Source organism: Chaetomium fimeti, assembly GCF_033439085.1.
Source record: "Chaetomium fimeti strain CBS 168.71 chromosome Unknown B0H64scaffold_6, whole genome shotgun sequence".
Lineage (NCBI taxonomy): Eukaryota > Fungi > Ascomycota > Sordariomycetes > Sordariales > Chaetomiaceae > Chaetomium > Chaetomium fimeti.
In genome coordinates this window covers 2,578,592-2,598,715 of record NW_026944334.1, presented here as the reverse complement: position 1 = coordinate 2,598,715, position 20,124 = coordinate 2,578,592, and the positions used below count along the sequence as shown (strand labels likewise).

At 57.0% G+C, this 20,124-nt stretch overlaps 5 protein-coding genes across 5 annotated transcripts; 4 read left to right on the top strand and 1 right to left on the bottom strand.

Annotated features, from left to right (window-relative positions):
- Positions 1-2,563: 2,563 nt before the first annotated feature.
- Positions 2,564-4,488, top strand: B0H64DRAFT_217713 (major facilitator superfamily domain-containing protein). Its single transcript, XM_062799528.1, has 3 exons — positions 2,564-4,001; positions 4,064-4,205; positions 4,294-4,488. The coding sequence occupies exons 1-3, from the start codon at positions 2,770-2,772 to the stop codon at positions 4,456-4,458; spliced, it is 1,539 nt and encodes a 512-aa protein (XP_062657153.1). The 5' UTR covers positions 2,564-2,769; the 3' UTR covers positions 4,459-4,488.
- Positions 4,489-4,768: 280 nt separating this feature from the next.
- On the bottom strand, positions 4,769-6,339 carry B0H64DRAFT_434780 (uncharacterized protein; the record flags this gene model as incomplete). Its single annotated transcript, XM_062806101.1, has 3 exons — positions 4,769-5,373; positions 5,436-6,193; positions 6,256-6,339. 3 exons carry the CDS (start codon positions 6,337-6,339, stop codon positions 4,917-4,919), a joined length of 1,299 nt encoding a protein of 432 aa, XP_062657152.1. The 3' UTR covers positions 4,769-4,916.
- A 2,243-nt stretch (positions 6,340-8,582) lies between these two features.
- B0H64DRAFT_217669 (Endonuclease/exonuclease/phosphatase) lies at positions 8,583-10,262 on the top strand. The gene is made up of 2 exons (XM_062799527.1): positions 8,583-8,956; positions 9,100-10,262. The coding sequence occupies exons 1-2, from the start codon at positions 8,735-8,737 to the stop codon at positions 10,234-10,236; spliced, it is 1,359 nt and encodes a 452-aa protein (XP_062657151.1). The 5' UTR covers positions 8,583-8,734; the 3' UTR covers positions 10,237-10,262.
- Positions 10,263-11,948: 1,686 nt separating this feature from the next.
- Positions 11,949-13,282, top strand: B0H64DRAFT_217648 (uncharacterized protein). Its single transcript, XM_062799526.1, has one exon. It carries the CDS (start codon positions 12,352-12,354, stop codon positions 13,096-13,098), a length of 747 nt encoding a protein of 248 aa, XP_062657150.1. The 5' UTR covers positions 11,949-12,351; the 3' UTR covers positions 13,099-13,282.
- A 2,291-nt stretch (positions 13,283-15,573) lies between these two features.
- On the top strand, positions 15,574-19,240 carry B0H64DRAFT_376517 (ras guanine nucleotide exchange factor domain-containing protein; the record flags this gene model as incomplete). Its single annotated transcript, XM_062802483.1, has 3 exons — positions 15,574-15,847; positions 15,924-16,102; positions 16,163-19,240. 3 exons carry the CDS (start codon positions 15,574-15,576, stop codon positions 19,238-19,240), a joined length of 3,531 nt encoding a protein of 1,176 aa, XP_062657149.1.
- Between the last annotated feature and the right edge of the window lie 884 nt (positions 19,241-20,124).

Genomic DNA, 20,124 nt, shown 5'->3' with positions numbered 1-20,124 from the left:
ACGCCGGACAGGAAAAAGAGTGCAAAACCCGGTGATGTCATCGGATTTGACAGGCCACATTGTCCAATCACAGCACGGGTTAAGTTGCGGGAGGGCCCACGACCCCTGAGCGCGGAAGAAAATTGGCGTCGCGCGGACCCGCTCGGGCGCTCCCTTCAAGCTCCGTTCAGCCGCGCCGGAAGGCAATAAGCTCGGCTATTGCTGACTCGGCCTGCTCGGAGCTGTGGCGCTTCCGTTCGCCCTCGATGAAAGCGCGACCCTCAAATTCTTTGTGCAGCCCGGCCACATCTCGTCGGCACGGTGTTGAAAGGAAAAGAAAAAGAAAACATTCGCAAAAAAGAGCTCAACAGGCTAGCCGGCGTGGAACCAGAGCATCCCACACAGCACGCGAATATGGGCTGCTATCACCGGGTCGACCGGACGTGGTCGGCACGTAAATTCGGAGCATTCTCATATACACCGGCCGCGACCCCGGGTAGCGAACCGGAACCGGATTTCACCTTCTCGGGACAAGAGAGACGAGGCCGTGGGATCGGCAAACTTTCCGGTCCGGGGCGAAGGTCGCTTCTCCGTTAAGGTGGGGTCTGTCAAGAAGCATTGAGCGCCGAGTTCTCCCTGGCCGATCCGGCTGAAGGGGGACTTAATCCGGTACTTCGTCCGAGAAGGCACAAATGAAACTAAAGCAGTCAGTTAGTAGTCACCGCCATTTTAACGCGAGGGCTATTTGACCACTTGTACAATCCAGTGAGGTTGCTGCCAGGTAACGTCCACATTACCGGGCGTCCACCAACAGACTCAGAAACTCGTTCGGTATGCTTGGCACACCTAGGTTGCGCCTGGAGACCCCGACACTCGAGAGAACCGACAGCCTGGTTAAGGGACAACAAGCGAAACAAGCGAAACCAGGCGTCGACAGGCAGTCTGCCATCAGCCCCACTGCACGTGAAGGGCCAGGAAGTTTGCGGGTCTGTTGGAAGGAGAGATTCGCGGGGAGATGTAACCTGGCCCTGCAGCCCAATGATCGCGGGGTCGAAGAGCACGAGACTCGGTGAATCCGATGTTTGCTGTCTCAAGCTCGCACACAAAATCTGACTGTATCGTGGGATTTGCGCTGCCTCGAGTTGGGGATCCCCTCAAATCGGCTGCCTTGCGGAAGCAAAAGCATACATAGACATACAGTATACGAAGTTCACCAACCGTTCTCCGCCAGACCGATTCCTGCGGTATGTTGATCAATCCTTCTCGTATCTGACTGCATCAGCTCGTCTCGAGAGACCTCCCGCGAGTGCGGTTGTTCCCCTGTTCCAGGCCAACCACCTCAGCCGTGTAACCTACCTAGGTACCTCATAACCTGGGAATCGGGGCAAGTGTCCGCATTGAGATCGAGGTGCTCCGAAACGCGACGCACGGCGCTCATAAGGTCACCAGACGACAAGCCAAATCGCGGGGAACTAAACTAAGTGCAAAATTCCAGTGGTCAGCCGTTGACAACCGCAACACACCTATGCATTCCCGAGCCCTCTCTCTTTGACGCGGCGGGTGCCTCCGGTAAGGCGATAAGGGGGCCGTTTGGTTGCAAGGGGGACTTCTGGGTGGCAGTTCAATGGAGCCAGGGAACGTTACATGACGCTGAGGGACCAGTGACTCGCCCAGCAACGGGCTCGGGCGAGGCGGGGAACCTCCGCTGGATGTCCGCCGGGGTCAGGTGGAAAAACTGGCTCGAGCTTTGCCCCACTGAAGTGCGAGCTCCTTCCTAAACGAACTCTCCATCCAAGTTATGGCCAATCAGCACGCTCCTACGCCTTCAGTCGTGTCTCCAACTCGAAGCTGGCCTGGCCGGGGAAGGAGCCAGTGGCACCAACCAGCCAAGCCCCCAAAATCCATTCGGTCCGGTCCCAATCTTTATCGTGCCTGGGAGCCTGGCCATCTGTTCGACAATCACGGGCCACGATTCCCTCAGCTATCAATTGGCAGGCCGAGATTACGAGCAGAGAGGCGGGCGGTGTTCAGATGCAAAAAATAGAAAAATAGACAGGAATGAGTTTCCGGTTCAACCAAGCAGGGCCATGATCGCCATCATTCCACTGCCGGGAGAGAGCAACCTATTGCTTCGTCGTGGCACAAACCCACCGCCCACAACCTCAGAGGAACGAACGAACCTCCATCCCTACCTTGGTAACGACCAAGCCCAAGCACCAAAATTATCCTCGTTCCGAGCTATCGTTCCCCGCCTTGCGCATTGTCACGTTGGTTCCTCAGATAAGGAGTTGGTGTTTGTTGAGGACGCTCAGCTGCGGCGCAAAGGGAGGGAACCAGACAGCACATGCAAAAAGTCTGGAGCCCATTGCTACGTTTGACGGTGGTGCCGCCTTTCGACGACACGAGCCAGCGCGTTGCAGCGTTGCATCCGCTGTGCGTCGCGGTCGACACCGTTTCCCCAGGGTTCCCCGCCGGCGACCAATCCCCAGACTGATTCCTCGCCCTGTCATCCTCGTACCCCGGAACGGCTACTTTTAGTGCGCCGCATCCCTCCACCACTCCCTTGCCAGGCACGCCAGGCCAAGCTTTAACCGTGCCGAGAAGGAAGAAGACCTTTGCAGGATCTTCGGCATTGTCTTATATCTGCCGCCCGCCGACTTTCTGGCTCGCCCTCGTTTTCTCCACGCGAGACCCGGTCGGTGGCTTCCAATTCCCAACCCACCACCACTCCCCGCGCGTTCGTCCGATCGGATCACGAGGCACCGAACCAACGCCCTGCAAACCGACACGATGGCCGACGAGAAAAACGCCCCAGCCACGGAGGCGCCCGAGCTCGGGACCGCCGAAGTCTCCAACATGGCCGACACCGCCGGACCGGTGCAGCGACCCAGAGGATGGATGTACAAGGGTTTCAGGGTCGCCGGGAAGGAAATATGGTACGCGTCACCAATCGTCCAGCTTCTCATGGTCGCCATGGTGTGTTTCCTGTGCCCCGGCATGTTCAACGCCCTCACCGGGCTTGGCGGCGGTGGTCAGGTCGACCCGTCAGCCCAGAACGACGCCGCCACCGCCCTGAACTCGACATTCGCCGTGGTCGCCTTCTTCTCGGGAACCATTGCCAACAAGCTCGGTGTCAAGGCGACGCTGGCGTTCGGCGGTCTCGGCTACTGCATCTACGCCGGCAGCTTTCTGAGCTACAACCACAACCAAAACCACGGCTTCGTCGTTTTTGCTGGCGCCTTCCTTGGTGTCTGCGCCGGCCTTCTCTGGACGGCCCAGGGGACCATCATGATGAGCTACCCTCCTGAGGCCCAGAAGGGCCGCTACATTTCATACTTCTGGATCATCTTCAACCTGGGCGCCGTCATCGGCGCCTTGGTCCCCCTCGGCCAGAACGTAAACGCCACCGGCGCCACCAACGTCACCGACGGCACCTACATCGGCCTCATCGTGCTCATGTTTACCGGTGCCGTCCTGGCTATGTCGCTCTGCAACGCGGACAAGGTCCGCCGCGAGGACGGCAGCAAGGTCATCTTGATGAAGAACCCCAGCTGGAAGACCGAGTTCATCGGCCTGTTCGAGACCATCACGTCGTCGCCCTGGGTCATCTTGCTCTTCCCCATGTTCTTCGCCTCCAACATCTTCTACACATACCAACTTAACGACTTCAACGGCGCCCACTTCAACACGCGCACCCGTGCTCTCAACAACCTACTCTACTGGACCAGCCAGATTTTCGGCGCCATCGTCTTCGGCTACGGGCTGGATTTCCCCGGCGCCCGCCGCTCCATCCGTGCCAAGGGCAGCTTTATAGCGCTGGTTGCCGTTACCTTCGCCATCTGGGGCGGCGGTTATGCGTGGCAGATCAAGCAAGTTCCCCGCGAGATAGTCGAGAACAAGGACTCTGGGTATGAACAGGAACGGGTCGACTGGACGGACGGTGGCGAGCGCTACATCGGGCCCATGTTCTTGTTCATCTTTTACGGCTTTTTCGATGCCGCCTTCCAGACCTGCATCTACTGGTATGTCTCGCCCCCGGTTAGCAGGCCAGAAAGGACCGCAGTAGCAACTAACCACCGCATAGGTACATGGGCGCGCTCAGCAACTCGGGACGCAAGGCTGCCAACCTGGCCGGCTTCTACAAGGGTATCCAGTCCGCCGGCGCCGCTGTCTACTGGCGCCTGGATGGTCTAAAGACGCCTTACAACACCATGTTCGGTGCTACCGTACGTTTCTCACCCCCCCCCCCCCCCCCCCCCCCGATCCAGCTCGCGCGCAGAAGCCGAAACTAACACCCCTTTCCCCTTCTCCTAGTGGGGCCTTCTTGCCGCCGCGCTGTTCATCGCCGCACCTGTCATTTTCACGCGCATCAAGGACACCGTCACTCTAGAGGAGGATCTCAAGTTCAGCGATGAGACGGCTGAGGACGTCGCCCCCGCGAAGGATGTTGCCGTGCATGATAAGCACGACTCCGTTTGAGCTGGCCGCGGCGCTTGTTGGTTGTATCGGCTAGGCTTAGCACGGCAGTCTTTTTTATATCACCCGGTGGTGGTTTGCTTCTGGTCGGGTTTGGGATGATACCAAGGCATGTTGGTTATGTTAGCATGAAGTAATAATGCAGCGCGGTTGCTCTTTGCGAAAGTACAAAGGGCCGGATTGCCTCGGCTAGTTCTATGTGAATGAACCACGACCTAGAGAAACGCGAATTGGCTAATTCGGAGCATGTTGCCTTGGCGATGCAACTCGGTGAGTCGTAGATACAGCCAAGTAAACCTGCCGACCACCCTTCCTCCAACCTGTCCCCCTTCCTATGTAGTCGCCGTAGTTCCACGACTGCTACTCCTTTAACCGATCTTCGGCCAGGAGCAGCTCTCAAGCTCGACAGCCACTCGACGCTTTGTCTCAATGTGAGCTTCATGGAGGACATCGGTACGCTCTTAGGGCATCCGCCCTTCCATCTCGCTCCGCATCTCTTCCAAGACCTCATCGAACCCTTCCGCAATCCGGGCCTCCACCCCGGTGCACTCTCGAGTATACCGTTCCATCTCGGCAGCCACATACCGATCCAGCTCGGCGCGTTTTCGAGCCTTTCGCTGCTCCATCACCGCAGCCACAAGCTCTTCTTTCTTGGAGCCCAATTCACAGAGGGCATCCTCGATCGCTTCGGTCACGCAATTCTCCACGTCGATGCGCCCTTCAGTCATGTGCCGTTCTACTTCGGTCACCATAAACTCCTTTGTGTTGGTGAAGGGCGGAGCCTCCCGCCGCTTTGCAACCTTGTACAGCCTTTCCTCCTCATCCACGTCTCCGAGTTGGAGGTTTGCAGTGTCGCTACCACTGGCCGTCCGGAATATGGCCGCAAGGCGTTTGTATGTGAGGATGATTTGGGGCGTTCTAAGAAGTATCATTGGGTTAGACAGGTGGGGTTGACTGTTATGAAAAGAAAATGTACAAACCTCGAGACGCCAGCTGCAAGCTCGATAGCTGAAGGGCGGCACAACGCTGCCGGCAAGCCCGCACAACCGCGGAAGTCGGAGATGTATAGGTCAACTCGACCGTTAGGCTGTTCGGTAAAGGTTTCATCGTAGAACACTTGGGAGCGTTGGATCCAGTCGCTAGACCCTGAGTCGTCCGCTACCAAGAGGCCGACGCATCCCTCGGCCGCATCGGGATATTGAAGATCAAGGATGAGGACAGCTCTGATCTGCCCGTCCGACATCTCGATGTATTGGTGCGCCTTCCTTTCTATATATTGTCGAGGTTGGCTCCAGAAGATCTCACAAACAAGCGACGGGAGATGGCCTGCCAAACCGAACGAAAGATCGGCTTGTTTGCAGATCTTATCTTCGTATCGCATGAGAAATGTGCCTCGCGCCTTGATGCGCCGGGCCAGGTGGTGCATTGCAGGATCAGCCATATCCGCAACCAGCCCATTGAGACGATTCTGGAGGAAGTAGCGGAGGCCGGCTTGGACCTTGTTCAGGAGCTCCGTATCGTTGGTAATGTCGAGATAAACTGTCTCAAATTTGTAGTCATATTCCACCCGCCGGATTTCAAAATCCTCGATTCCTATTGACTTGTCCCCCAGCTGTGTGAGAAGATTCTCGACTTTACTTGGTTGCCAGTGAAAGCTAACGATCGACTCGGTGCCATCGGTGCGAGCCTTGACGACGTAGTCGACGATCTCCTCCACCGTACGGACGTTCAGCGAAACCTGCGACGTCTCAGTAATGGTGTCTACCGTCTGCGTAAGCGAGCGGAGTGAATGAAGAATACCGGTTCAATGCGATACCCATCAGTAAACGACTCCCACGACGCCCCCCGATTCACCAGCGGAGTGGAAGAGTCTTGCGAAGCCATCGCTAATTGAAGCGACCCCGAGGTTGTGATGGCTGTTGCGCGATGGTACCAGTGAAAAAGATCGGTGGTTGCAGTTTTTGTTGGTATCGGGGAGGGTCGTAGATGGAAGGGGAAATGGTGTCGAGATTCATCTTATCGGTTTTAAATCCAACACAATGAAATGCGCGGAGGTTGAGATGGAAATGCCGCCGACGAACATGCGGGAAGGAGGGAAGCCAGGAATTCCAAAAGCTTCAGCGAGATACTTTGAGATAGACCGGTGCCTTTGTTGGTGACCAGACCGACGAATTCGAAGGAAGAAGATATTCAACTTTGCCTACGGTAAGGTGACTTTGGGCTCTTCGAGTCCGTGTTGAGCTCGAACATTTCCCTCGAAAGCATCATAATTGCACCCTTTGAAGTACACTCAATTCATATACCACTCCATATTCTTTTGTCACTGAAAAACTAGCCAAGGTAATAGTTAGTAGATCCGAACCCGAGGTGGTTCTCAATCGCTGTGAACCATCAAGTCGTGTGATTAAACCAGATAAAAATGACGGCACTTAAAGGTACAGGCATAAAGTCTGACCCGCTCTCTCCTGTAAAACGGAAGTTCATTCACGTCGGGGTTGGCGGCTAGAGCCCACAAAGGCTACACTGGGAAAAGACGGGTGGGGTGCATTGTAAACATATCATCACCATCAACAGTTAAGCGGTACTCTACCATGTATGGCAGCACCTAGAGGACGATGAGAAGGGCCGTGTTGCGGAGTCAACGCCCTCGGGCAGTCCACGGTCACGGTGTTCAGACCCCCAATTCTGATCCCGCTTCCATTACACAGACTCACTCCATCAAGCCACCTGCTGCGAGATCCCGCCTGGGACAGGGACGTCAAGCCCACCAAGCCAGGTGCTCGGACCCAGGCATATGACATGCCGTGATTCGAAATCGCTCAGAGCAGAGGGATAATATTGGAGCTAATATGCCGATCGGGCGATGTTCGCCTCGACGGAAACCAGAGCCGGAACACACCCGGAATCGGAAACACAACCGTGAATAAGCAATTACTTGTTCAAATGCGCCGCGCTATTACCGCTGCATTCTCGTTTCTTGCGGGATATCCCCTGTAATAGTCAAAGCCGGAGAGTTAACAACTCTCGAAAGGACAACGGCGTGCGGGGCGATGGTTTCAAACACGCACAGTCATGAGAATGCTCCGATCGGATTCTTGCATGCCGACATGCCACTTCTATCACATCTTTCGGATTCTGGCAACTAAGGTGTATAGTGGAGACATCACAAACGAAGCACCCGCATACGGAGAAGCCCCCTGACCCTCACATCGCGGCCCAGTCACATGTTATCTGATGTGGTACTAGGAGTGGCCGCTCTTGGGCCTAGACTCCAGAAATAGACTTGCCCGGAAAAAAGGCCGGCCCAGAGCTCTCCAACACCGGGTTTCGGTACGTCCGACCCAAGGTTGATCATTGCGGCCGTATGTCGACGGTAAGGGGGTGCGTGCTGAGACGGGGTGCGTCTGACGATCTTTCCCAACCCGCCTGTGTTTCGTTTCATCGACTACGAGGTATGGGCCAGAAGCAAGAAGCAGTAGTGCATGCGGGCACCCACCCGTGTCTCTAGGGGAGCTCCTCATCGCCGTCAGCGGCCGGTCTGATGGAACGGCTCCGGAGCCCCAAGTCGGGGGTTCGCCGACATGACGCTCGCCCGGGCCCCACCCGTGATTCAGGGGTATCCCGCGCTCCGGCGCGGCTCCTCATCGTGCTAACAAGAGCCGGACCTGCACCGGGCCGGGCGGGGCAACCGTGTGAAGTGACATCGCGTCGGGCATAAGATTCCCAATCTGGGAAGGCAGACCAACTTGCCACCCTCTGGCCAAAAAAAGCCGAACTCGAAAGGAAAGCAAGAAATCAAGCAAAAAGAACAAATGAAAAGAAATCAAGCAAAAAGAACAAATGAAAAGAAATCGAGAAAACTAAGTCAAATGAAAGAAAGAGGGCAAAAGTAAAGGAAATGGAGCAGATAGAGTTTCTTTGGGCTTCAGGATGACTTTCGTTATATTCCTCCAGCTGAGGACTCGAAGTTTCCATTGCCGACACCTGCACTTGGAGTTCGGCTTTTTTTGTCCATGAGGTGCTTGCCTACAAGACAGCGTCGCCCTCGCTACCCAGTTTCCGCGCGTTCACTGCTTGTTGTAATTCCCGGCTCGAGATATTCGACCTGAACCGAGAACGTGGCCAAGTCTGATCCTCGTGTTGGGTACGCGAAGCGGGCGAATAGGGGGCTCAGTGGTTACTGCTGAACTGGTACAAAATGTAGACAGCGCGGCCGTCCTGAGTAGTTCACATGGGAACCGTTAAGCTCCGCTACTAACTATTTCGTGCTGCTCCTAAGATGAAGCTGTCTCCACAAGTAAACGCAGCACTTGCTGCGGCCTCGCTGCTTGACGGGTGTCTGGCTGCGACGTCTGGCAAGTTTAACATTTTGTCCATGAACGTCGCAGGCCTGCCGGCAATCTTCAACGGCAACGACGTGCCCGGAGATAAGGCAACAAACTCGGCGAGCATCGGGTCCAAGTTTGCCGAATATGGCCTCGACGTCATCCACATGCAGGAGGTAAGACATCCCGATCGGGCGTGCGCCGCTGGGCTTCGAAACAACGGACGCTTGTTCGCGTTTCAACTCCCCCGGCTGGATCAAATCCGCTCCGATCTGGTGCGAGATCGCGGCAGATCACCAGGGTTGACACCTCACGATAGGACTTCAACTACCATGCCCACATCTACCGCACCGACACCCACCCGTTTAGGACGGCGACGTCCGGTGGGGTCCCTTTCGGATCTGGCCTCAACACCCTGTCCAACTTCGACTGGGTCGATTTCCGGCGGGTCAAGTGGGACACCTGCTCCAACGCCTCCGGGGCCGACTGCCTGACGCCCAAGGGCTTCACCTTCATGCGAGTGGCCATCGCCGGCCCCACCGACAACTCGACCGCGGTATATGTGGACTTCTATAACCTGCACACAGACGCCGGCGGCGAGGAGCAGGACCTCGCTGCGCGGCAGCACAACGTCAACCAGGTGACCGGATATATTTCTCAATGGAGCAAGGGCAACGCCGTCGTGGTTCACGGGGACTTCAACAGCCGCTACAGCCGCACGGCGGACACTGCAATTCGGGCAATGCTCGCGAGTGAGAACCCGGAAGGCCCCGGCATGACCGACCCCTGGGTCGAGCTTCAACGCGGCGGGGTCGTCCCCACGGAGGAGGACGTGTGCGGCAACCCGGCTAGCGGCAATGCTTGCGAGGTGGTCGACAAGGTCTTCTACCGATCGGGTCCGCTGGTGACGCTACAGGCGGAGACGTTCCGATACGATGGCGGGCGGTTCCTGCAGGCCGATGGAAACATCCTTTCAGACCATAACCCTGTCTTTGTGGACTTTGGTTGGTCCTCGGGCTCGTCCCTTCGGCAGAGCGACTTCTCAGGGGGCGCATTCGGCACTTGGTTCAGCGACGTGCCGACACTTGCGGGCATCGCCAAACCCAAGCCTGCCGCGCTGGCGTTCCGGGGCGGATCTCGGCTTGACGGGGTGGCCCTGACACTCGGAGACGGCACCATCCTCCGCCATGGTGGCACCAGCGGGACGGAGGTCTCCCTCGAACTGGGCCCAGCGGAGTACTGGGTGGAGGCGGAGCTCTGCCGTGGGGAGAAGAGCGGCAAGACCCGGAACTTCTACATCCACGCGGCGACTTCGCTGGGGCGCACCCTGGAGGCGGGTACGATGACCGCGGACTGCACCACCTTTTCGGCACCTGAGGGCTGGCAGGTCGTTGGTTTTGTTGGACAGGATGGCGACGAGATAGACCAGCTCGCTTTCGTGTACGCCCCGCAGTGATGGGGAATGTGATCGTGGAGGAATCTCTGGGCGGTGGAGGCTGTTTGAGAGTTAGCGGCGTCGATCTCGCCGAGTTTTCGGGTCCTCCTGCGGGTCTCGCCGCAGGGGGGCGGTGGGAAGGAAAGCTCCGATAGAACCCTGACCTGGACGGCTTTCAACACCAAAAGACTTGATCAAAAAATATCTCAGTCTAGTGGATACTTCCCTTGATGCTCGACGGGTAAAAGCCGGCAAGGCTCGCCCACAGACAGAGCCCACGTGCGGCAGCGCTGAGGACCCTGGTGATCTCAGGGGGAGACACATGGGGGTGGTGACGATCCACTGCCTCGGTGTTGTGTTGATCTTCTGCCTTGCCACCATGCCGTTGACAGCAAGTGATCGGCAGTTCTGGCGACGAGAGGGTTTGCAGCATGTGGTTCGCGATGGGCGAGACCAACCCCGTCGAGGCAAACTGCTGCGCTCGCCGCGCTCGCCCTCCAAAGAATCTCGTCCCAGGGGGCACCCTTGAACTGACCCCCGTGCAGCCCACTGCTCCACAGGCGGCAGGCGGGGTGAGTGATTGACGCGAGGGTCCCGCGCTCTTCTTTCTTCTTGTTGCTGTCTCCCCCGTTCGGACCGCTTTCGAGCCCACACGTGCTTGGACGCCTGTTGAGGGTGGCGGTGGCTGACGCGCGTCCCAGGACGGCCGAAGCTGAGAAGAGCCTCATCGTCAATCCCGGAAGAAGAAAATCGCTGATTGGTTCGCGCCGCCGCGCCGGGCTCTCATCGTCAGAGTGTGATGCGGTTGCGGGGTGGACTGTCGAGACCGTGACACAAGAGCTCGTAAATGCAGAGTGAAAGTCGAGCACAACTCGATGACATCGTTCAACTGCGCTGCCCAATTGCTATCGGAAGACAAGCGCAGCAGCGAGAATGGCACACCGGGTGGTGCGTTTCACGTCGGATTTCACTGGACAAGCACTTCCCGCCCAAATTTATCTCTTGCGCGTGTCCGGACCACAGATTGGAGACGTCGTCGTTGTCAGCTGCAGAGGGTGACGATCGTTTCTCCTTCTTCTCTCCACCCACGGTATTCGAGGCCGAGCGGGTGGTAACTGTAACGGCGCTGTAAACAGCCCATAGTTAACGAGCCCGGCGTGCCGTCTTTCGGTAGCAGGTAGGCCCGATTTTGGGCTCGTTCCAAATTGAGCGTCCATCAGGCTGATTTGGGTGTGCCCGTGTGGCCAGATTAAGCCACAAGACGGGCGAGGAGCGGGATGAAACATGTATCATTGACAGCTCGTGCCACCCGATGTATCATTCGGGGATCGCTCTGTTCGAGGGAGGTTTGCCCCCGTCAAGGTCGTAAGACCTGGTGTACACCGAAGCCCCAGTCCTTGACAGCGAGTTGACGTTTAAATCGAGTAAACTCGTGGCTTGGCGCTCAAACCAGGGAGCGTGCGAGCTTTCCCGACTGACGGATACTTGCTTGTGTCTGGCCAAGGTGCCCGGGGGTCCATTTTTGGGTTGGTGCTTGGCAAGAAATCGAAGTCGAGAGGGTGTGGGTTGTACTGTGTACCTGCAGGATCTGATGAGGCACTTGGCCTGGGTTCGCGTCGATCTGCTCCCGCCAATGGAAGAATAAGAGAGTCCATACACTACCCGCGGGGAACTCGAGCGGGTTTGTGGGGGTTTCGTCTTGAAGAATCGGAAGCTGAGAAGCGGAGATCGAAATTGACTCCCACATGTGCAAAGATGGCGAAGATGAACCTCGTGCCGTCCCAAAAGCAGCTCTCGACATCACCGCCAATGAAGCCACGGACACGAGGTGCTGCACGCTAAAATTCCGCCATGGTTTTTGCGCGCCACAACTTCCCGTCGGCTTCCCAATCATCGTGCGGCTTCCGCCGTCTGGGCCAGCAAGGTTCATGGGTTTAGCAAGACGCCGCAGAAGCAACATCTGCGATGAAAACTGCACGAAAGAAACAGTGATGAACGGGGTTCAGATGTGAGCCCCCTCGCCCGCCAGTCAACGAAGCTCGGCCCATCCTTCGGGGCCGCTTCGGGTCCCGCCAAGCGACTGGCGTGGTTAATCTTGAGCTGGCATATCCTAGCCTGGGCGGACCTGTCTTTCGGATGGCTTCCGCGAGCTGGAGCCAGGGCGCTGGGACGATTGGTGAGACCACTCGAGATCACTCCCGACACAGTAAGTTGCCGGCACGGTGTGGCCAGCAAGTTGACGCGCGACGAGTCGCACCGAAAACTCGGGAAAAGCCTAGGCGAGTTGCTTATTCCAACGTTTTGTTGTTTGTTCCTCGTCGATACTTACGGAATCCGTTCGACCGTCTCAAAAACACTCGGGCGAGCCCGCAAGCGGTTCCCAAATGTCACGTCGGCGAGAGTGAAGATGGTGTCACGCTCGGCGCGTGGTTGTCCTTCCCCATATCGACCCCCTATTTGGCATTGAAACCGGTGCTCGTAATGTCGGCAGATGGTGGTTCTGCACGAAATACCACGCTGCGCAACACTAAAAAAAATCGTGAGTTGCTCTCGGCGACGGCAGCACCGGAGCTTGCCAAGCCGTTGGAGCTTGGGGGGTTGACCTTGGCGTTGCGGGGGGTCTCCGTATCTCACAGCAGCTGGTGCTCGGCGAGAACTGGGTTTGGGGGGGTTCGGGCGGGACCTTATCTGGCGTGTCTGGCTGGTCTGCAGCGTGGGGTCGCCACCACCAGCTCCTGCGAGGAGCCGAAGACGGCGGTCCCATGGTTGGCCTTGGTGGCGGAGGGTTCCCCGGTGCCAAGACGGCAACCACTGCTTGGTGGTGGTGTGCTGACGGTGCGTCGTGCTCGCGGCGCTCTTTGGCACTTGCTAGTCCAACTGTAGTAAGCGAAGGATGTGATATCAATGCAGCATGGCCTTGCGAGCGCACACGCAGCTTGCACCGAAATTTGAGTGCGAGGCCGGTATCGCAAATCATAGCCGCCTCGGTGTAGTCGTCGCTACCGCGAGTACACTGTCCAGACCTGTAGTGTGTCTTGAACGATACTCGGTAGTATGACCTCGGTCATTGTGAGATGGGGTCCTCGGGTTTTCGCGTTGCTTGTCGCTATCGGAGACGAGAGAGGAAACGTTGTTTCCCGGTAACTGGCCCGTGACCAGCCACTGGGCCGAGGTGGGAGATGAGCTTGCTGCCCACGTGGAATTTGGTGTTGGCGGTTTGCAGCTCTCCACCCAACAGAACGACGTCTGCATCAAGGCTGCAGCTGAGCGAGACTGCCGGCAGCTGCCTGCCGCACATCTCTGTATTTCATGCAGCCACGGTGCCACGGTCCCTGGCGTTCACTATCGAGACTTTCCCTGTCTCGACCCATTGTCCTTGCGTGCTCCTGCGCCTCTCGTTCACGGAACGTCCTCGAGTTGAGCGACAAGCGACAGCCGGAAAAGTCGAAGCTCACGTTCTGGACATTTGAATGAAGATATTGTCGAGTCAGAGCGCCGAGATCGCGGCGGGATCGTCCAGACTCCAGAACGGGGGAAATCTCAGACCTCCGATCGACCGTGGCACGGTGGGTTGACGAGTTGCTCCAGCGATGACCATTCGAGCCATTCTTCTCGTCACTTCTCAAAATGCCGGCTCCATTGGGAGTTAAAAGGCAAGGGTGGCCGGTCCTTGTAACGCCACCTTGATGGGCACAGACTGACGGCCCACACCGTTTTTGTCGCCTTGCCTCGAACTTCTCCAATTGAAAGTGTTCGTCTTGAACTACTTGGACCTCGAATTTCGCCCGAACTCGAACTAAGGATTGTTGATACTTGATGGCTTGGAATCGTAAAATGAGCAGCTCCGCCAGACCGAAGAGCGAGAAGCGAGAATGAAAACTCTCCCCAGGTCGTTTTGTTTGGTAAGGTAACGGTGCTGGTGCTGTGTTGTGACACACCACTGGGCGTTGATTGAACGCAACCGGCGGGCGGGTCTTTGGTCGACGGCTCTGTACCCCACTTTGAGAGGGCCTCTCAACCGGGGAGCGTCAGGGGACCCGAGCTCGTTCTTGATCTCTCACTGGCCGCGGTTGGTTGGTGCCGGGACCCCACCCACGGGTCCCACTTCAACCGCTTCCTTCAACGGGCAATTCGCGAAAAATTATTGCAGCCGAACCCTGTCCTGCAGAGCGGTGGAGACCGACCTTGTCTTTTGGCTGGGGGAGCAGGCGCAATCGAGAGCCGAGAGCAACACCGCAGATGCACACCTTGCGAAGCCCCCATTTTCGGGTTCCATCCTCTCCTCTTCCTTTTGCTCTGTGAACGAAACTCGAATTGAGTTCAGGTCTCGATTTGCCTTCAATTTCATCACCTGAAGTGCTGAGCACTAACCTACGATTTGCCGGGATTTCTTCATTGCCCGGCTCGGTACCTGGTTACCTGTCGCACAGGTCCCGAACCTCCATTGACCTTGGATACGAAGTACATACCTACCTATACCACCACGTTTCGCCGGGTGCGTAGCATGGTAGCTTGACGACGACGCCTTTTCGACGTCGACTTTCTATACCGCCCACTTCGTCTTTTAGTTTGCAAAAGACGTCCGACGTTGTCCGTTCCTTTTCGGACCAGCGGCTCGACGATTGACTCGTTCGAGACATCTGTTCCTGGCATATCCCTTCTCGGCCCCTCCCTCAACAACCTTCCGTCACCGCTCCCTTGCCCGGAACCCACCAGGTCTCCCTGACCTTCAAGTTCTTGCAACCCCAAACTCGCCACTTCCCGATTTTCGAGTGCCGGGGAAGAGAAGGTACGAGAAAAGAAACCGTTTTTGCTTGCTGTGGCTTCCTGCTCCCCTTCCTGCGGGTTTGATCGCTCCAGCGTTGGCCGTTGCGCCGAAACTTGGTTTACAGGGCCCTCCCCTGGCATGCAGGTTTCCTGCATCATGGCTCTGACCCCATCTGCGACATTCCTCCTACCGCATCCCTCCCCGCACAAACTCATCCCTACATTCTTCAGCACACACACGTCCCATCTTCATAATACCCAGACGTTTGTGGCGAAGTGACACCCGTGCCTCTAACGCGTCCTCTCGCCCTAGTCCTAACAACATCGACGACACCCTCAAACGCCAAAAACGATATCGAATTGGTCGAATAGTGGCTGCGACCATTGGAGAGCTGCCGCCTGGGAGACGCAGATATTGAACGTGGCCCACACGCACGAGCCGGAGCTGTGGCCACGAAAGTGACGGTTCACCAAGGGGGGAAGTCTGGAGAGCCAAAGCCGGTCCTGTCACTCGGCTGGGTCAGGGGACCCAAGTGCAGGCTTGATTCCTTCACTTATGTTGGGTGAAACGAACTCTCGACAGCAATCGCGATGCTGAACAACCAGGGAGCGCGAACGAGTCTGCAGGTGGCTCCGTTGGCGATACAGAAGACCCGAGGCGGGACGAACGGAGGGTCCTCTGACGTGGTGGACTCGACGAACGGATGCTCGGACACGCAAATGACGCCGCCAGCGACCCCGAATAGCCTACAGGAGGAAGCCAATGCGCCCACCAACAACCCCGTCTTCCACAACTTCCTACGAGCATTTTACCCTTTTCATCCCGATTATGTCACCAGCGACTCGACAGTCACGTTGCCATTGAGTGAGGGGGACGTCGTCCTTGTGCACTCTATCCACACCAATGGCTGGGCTGACGGTACCCCTGTTGGCTAACGGAGCGCGAGGGTGGCTACCGACGAACTACTGCGAATCCTACGACCCAGAGGAGATGAGGAGCCTGCTAAAGGCTCTGCTTAACTTTTGGGATTTGATGCGCAGCACCCTCGTGAACGACAGTGAGATGTTTGGCAACCAAGAGTTCATGAAGGGAATAATTGCCGGTGTTCGATACCTGCTGGTAGGTGGCTTGGATACAAACTGCATAACTGAGAGCAGAGTGACCTAATATGTTTCGCAGGAACAAACACAGTGCCTGACACGAGAGTGCCCGTTGGTTCAAAGGCATGAGGGACTTCGCAGGAGTCGGAAGTCGCTGCTCTCGGAGCTATCGTCGCTTGTCAAGACAGCCAGGCGGTTACAAGATGCGCAGAGGATGATTGGGACCGAAGACATCAACGACGTTGTGGACGAGATGATTCTGAAAGCCTTCAGGATCATCACCAAGGGCGTCAAGTTCTTGGACATTCTAGATGACGATCGGAGATCACGGATACCGGCAGTCACCGTGATGACCACGCTGCAAGAAGAAGTCCTCATCCCACTAACGCCGCCAGCCGACTCGGCTTCTCTCAGCGCCACACAAGATTACGCCCCCGCTGCACACGCCCGAACTAGCGACTGCGGCGACGATTCCGGCCCGGCGTCTCTTACAGGCGACACGGCTCAAGAACGGGCATCGTGCGGCAACCGTTTGTCATCCGGTTACCTGCAACAAAACACTAACGCTCGCCGGTCATCGCAGCACAGCCTGCTGCAAACAAACCGGCTGTCATCCACAATTTCCCATCGTGTCAGTTTGGCCGGTCCTTCGCCCTCCTCACAACCCCAGAACCTCGTTTCGGAGCGGCTCGAAACCTGTCACGATGCTTTCCTCTCACATCTGGGATCCTTCATCGGGCGACTTCAGCTCCAATCCCAGTCGCGTCCCAGCCTAGCCATTGCCATAAAGCAATCCGCCACGTCCGGCGGGGAGTTGCTATTGGTGGTGGACGTGGTTTGCGCTCACACTTCGGTCAGCGTCGACGCGCTCGAGCAAGCCCGTACCGCCATGTACAACCGGATTCAAGACCTCGTCCACACGGCGCGCGACATCCTCAGCAATTCGGAGCCCGAGATGGAGGAGGATGTGATTGTGCCGCACGATAATGTCCGCTTGTTGGGGGCGGCAACGGGTTGTGTGAAGGCTACAGGAGAGTGCGTCGCGAAAACGAGATGGGTGATCGAGCGGATCGGCGACTTCGAATTCGAGTTCGACAACGGTACCCTCGGCATCGACTTCGGGCTGTCTGACTTGGCCTCGATTTCGGAGGAGCAATTCCAACAACAGCCCAGTGGCGCTGCATCGCCAAGCATCGCCGAGTCAACCGTGTCCGAAACACCCACCGTCTCCTCGATAACAACTTCTGTGGCCAGCGCCACGCCTGCACACGCCCGGTCTTTCTCGATCGACAAGCCGCTCCCGGAGGTCCCTCGGGTCACTTCGCCTACCCCGGAGCAACCGATGTCGCACCCACCATCACTCCTTGCGCCACAGTCACAATCGTTCCTCTTCGATAGCAGCTCGAGCGTGGTCTCGTCCGTCACCTCGCTCCGCCCCGACCTCCCCCCTCTCCCCAGGATCTCAACCACATCGTTGCCGACTGAAAGCTACAGCCCCACAGAGCCATCTGCCATCCAAGAAGCCGAGTTTCACTCTTTCCGGTCCGAGAGTATGACCGCCACGAGCTCCGGCTCCGGTAGCACCTATCTCAGTCGGGACTCGGAATCGAGCATCATATCCCAGACATCGACCCGCGCGACGACGCCGGATATCACACAAGCACCCAAGGCACAACCCTCGCTCTCGAACTTGAGCGTGGCAGAGAGTCTGGCGCCCACAGAGGACGACGAGGCCGAATCAAGACTGCTGGAGAAGACTTACGCCCACGAACTCATCTTCAACAAGGAAGGCCAAGTAACCGGCGGCTCGCTTCCCGCCCTGGTCGAACGTCTTACCACACACGAGTCGACCCCCGACGCCCTTTTCGTGTCGACCTTCTACCTCACCTTTCGCCTCTTCTGCACGCCGGTCGCTCTCACCGAGGCGCTGATTGACCGGTTCGAGTACGTCGGGGAGGCACCGCACATTGCCGCTCCCGTCCGCCTGAGAACGTATAATGTATTCAAGGGCTGGCTTGAATCGCAGTGGCGCGAAGAGACGGACTGTGAAGCACTTGTGCTCATCAAGCAGTTTGCCGAGCACCGACTGACCGCCGTACTCCCATCCGCCGGCAAGCGCCTTCTTGATCTGGCCGAGAAGGTGTCGGTGATCGATGGCGCCCTCGTACCGCGCCTCGTCTCTTCCATGAGCAAGACGAGCAGCTCACTTGCTCAATACGTCCCTGCCGATACTCCGCTTCCCGCCTCCGTCATCACCAAGAGCCAAGTGAACGCACTGACCAACTGGAAGATCGGCGGCAGCTCCCCTTCGATTCTCGATTTCGACCCCCTCGAAATCGCCCGCCAACTGACGATGAAGCAAATGAATCTCTTTTGCTCCATCATGCCCGAGGAGCTTCTGGGATCGAGATGGACCAAGCTTGGCGGGGTCGATACACCCAACGTCAAGGGGATGTCGGTCTTCACCACTGGGTTGACAAATCTTGTTGTTGACACCATCTTGCATTACGAAGAGGTCAAGAAGCGAGCCAACGTCATCAAACAGTGGATCAAGATTGCGAACCAGTGCTCGTTGCTCCACAATTACGATGCCCTCATGGCAATAACCTGTGCGCTCACCGACACGAGCATTAAGCGGCTGAAGATGACGTGGGATGCGGTCCCCGTCAAGCGCAAGGAGATGCTCAAGGGCTTGCAAGCAACGGTCGATTTCAACCAGAACTTCAAGGTTCTACGGGCCCAGCTTCACGACCAGGTTCCACCCTGCCTCCCTTTCCTCGGCATGTTCCTGACGGACCTCACCTTTGTGGATGTCGGCAACCCGGCTACGAAGACTAGCGACACGGGCCTAACCGTCATCAACTTTGACAAACACACACGTACCGCGAAGAGCATCGGAGAGCTGCAGCGCTTCCAGATCCCCTACCGCCTTGCCGAGTTACCAGATATGCAGCAATGGCTGGCGGCGGAGGTTGAGCGCGTCCGCGAGAAGGAGAAGGCAGGCGCCAATGCCCAGGCCACACACTACCGAAAGAGCCTGCTCCTCGAGCCTCGGGAAGCACAGCAACTGCGCACACCCATCGAAGCCCCCTCCGCCCCGATAGGCAGCAGCATGTTTAGCTGGATGAGGGGCAACACAGGCCCTTCCCAGATCTAAACGTCACGGCACTTTGGCCAATGGGCTTCTCAACACCTCGGAGCACCGCGTCCCCACACCCGAACCCCCCGAACCGCGGAGACACCATTTTTACTACCTTCTAGTGATACCCTTATTTCATCTTTCGAGTTTCGGCGTCTCCATGCCGTCTGACGAGCGCACACACCGTCCTCACAAAATCTTGCCTGCAATATTTTAACCCACTCCGTCCCGAAGCCCGAGCCTTGAGTTCGGAAGATCTTTGTACCACCACCTCTAAAACTATACATGCAAGATACTCGCGTATTGACGGCTCACGCCCCTGCATACGTCCGATTGCCGACACCGCCATCCCTTGCTAGGATCCTCCGACTGCCCCATTTTCTTAAAGTGGGACATTGCACTGGCGGATGCTAGGTTTTGTGGTGGTCACCAAAAGCAAGAGAAAATAGTCGGTTGTGATGGATGTTTTTTGCCGGCCTCTCATTCCCGCTTTGTTGATTGATATTGTTCTTCTTTTCTTTGCGTTGTTGGATCAGACAGGTGGGACAAAAATGGGTTTCATGTGGGGATGAACAGGCATTTCCTACATGACCGGACACCATGATCGTCACGAGGTTAGGTTTCCTTTTCGGGGGTGGCATGCTCGTTGTGTTTATATCCTGTTCTTTTGGGGGAGCGTTGTATATTGGTGGGTGGTCTTGTTCTTGTGTATAATTTTATGGCCGGGATTGAGGTCCTCTGGCCTGCCGATGGGGTTCAGCGCACTGGTCAACAGTGGACGAGCTTATGGATTCGAGATGTTGGATGTCGGTAGCATAGCGAGCGGTTGATAGTCTTAGCAACAGGCTCCAATAAGTGTTTTAACATTAATGGCTGGGCTACTTCTTTTGTGCTCTCTTGCT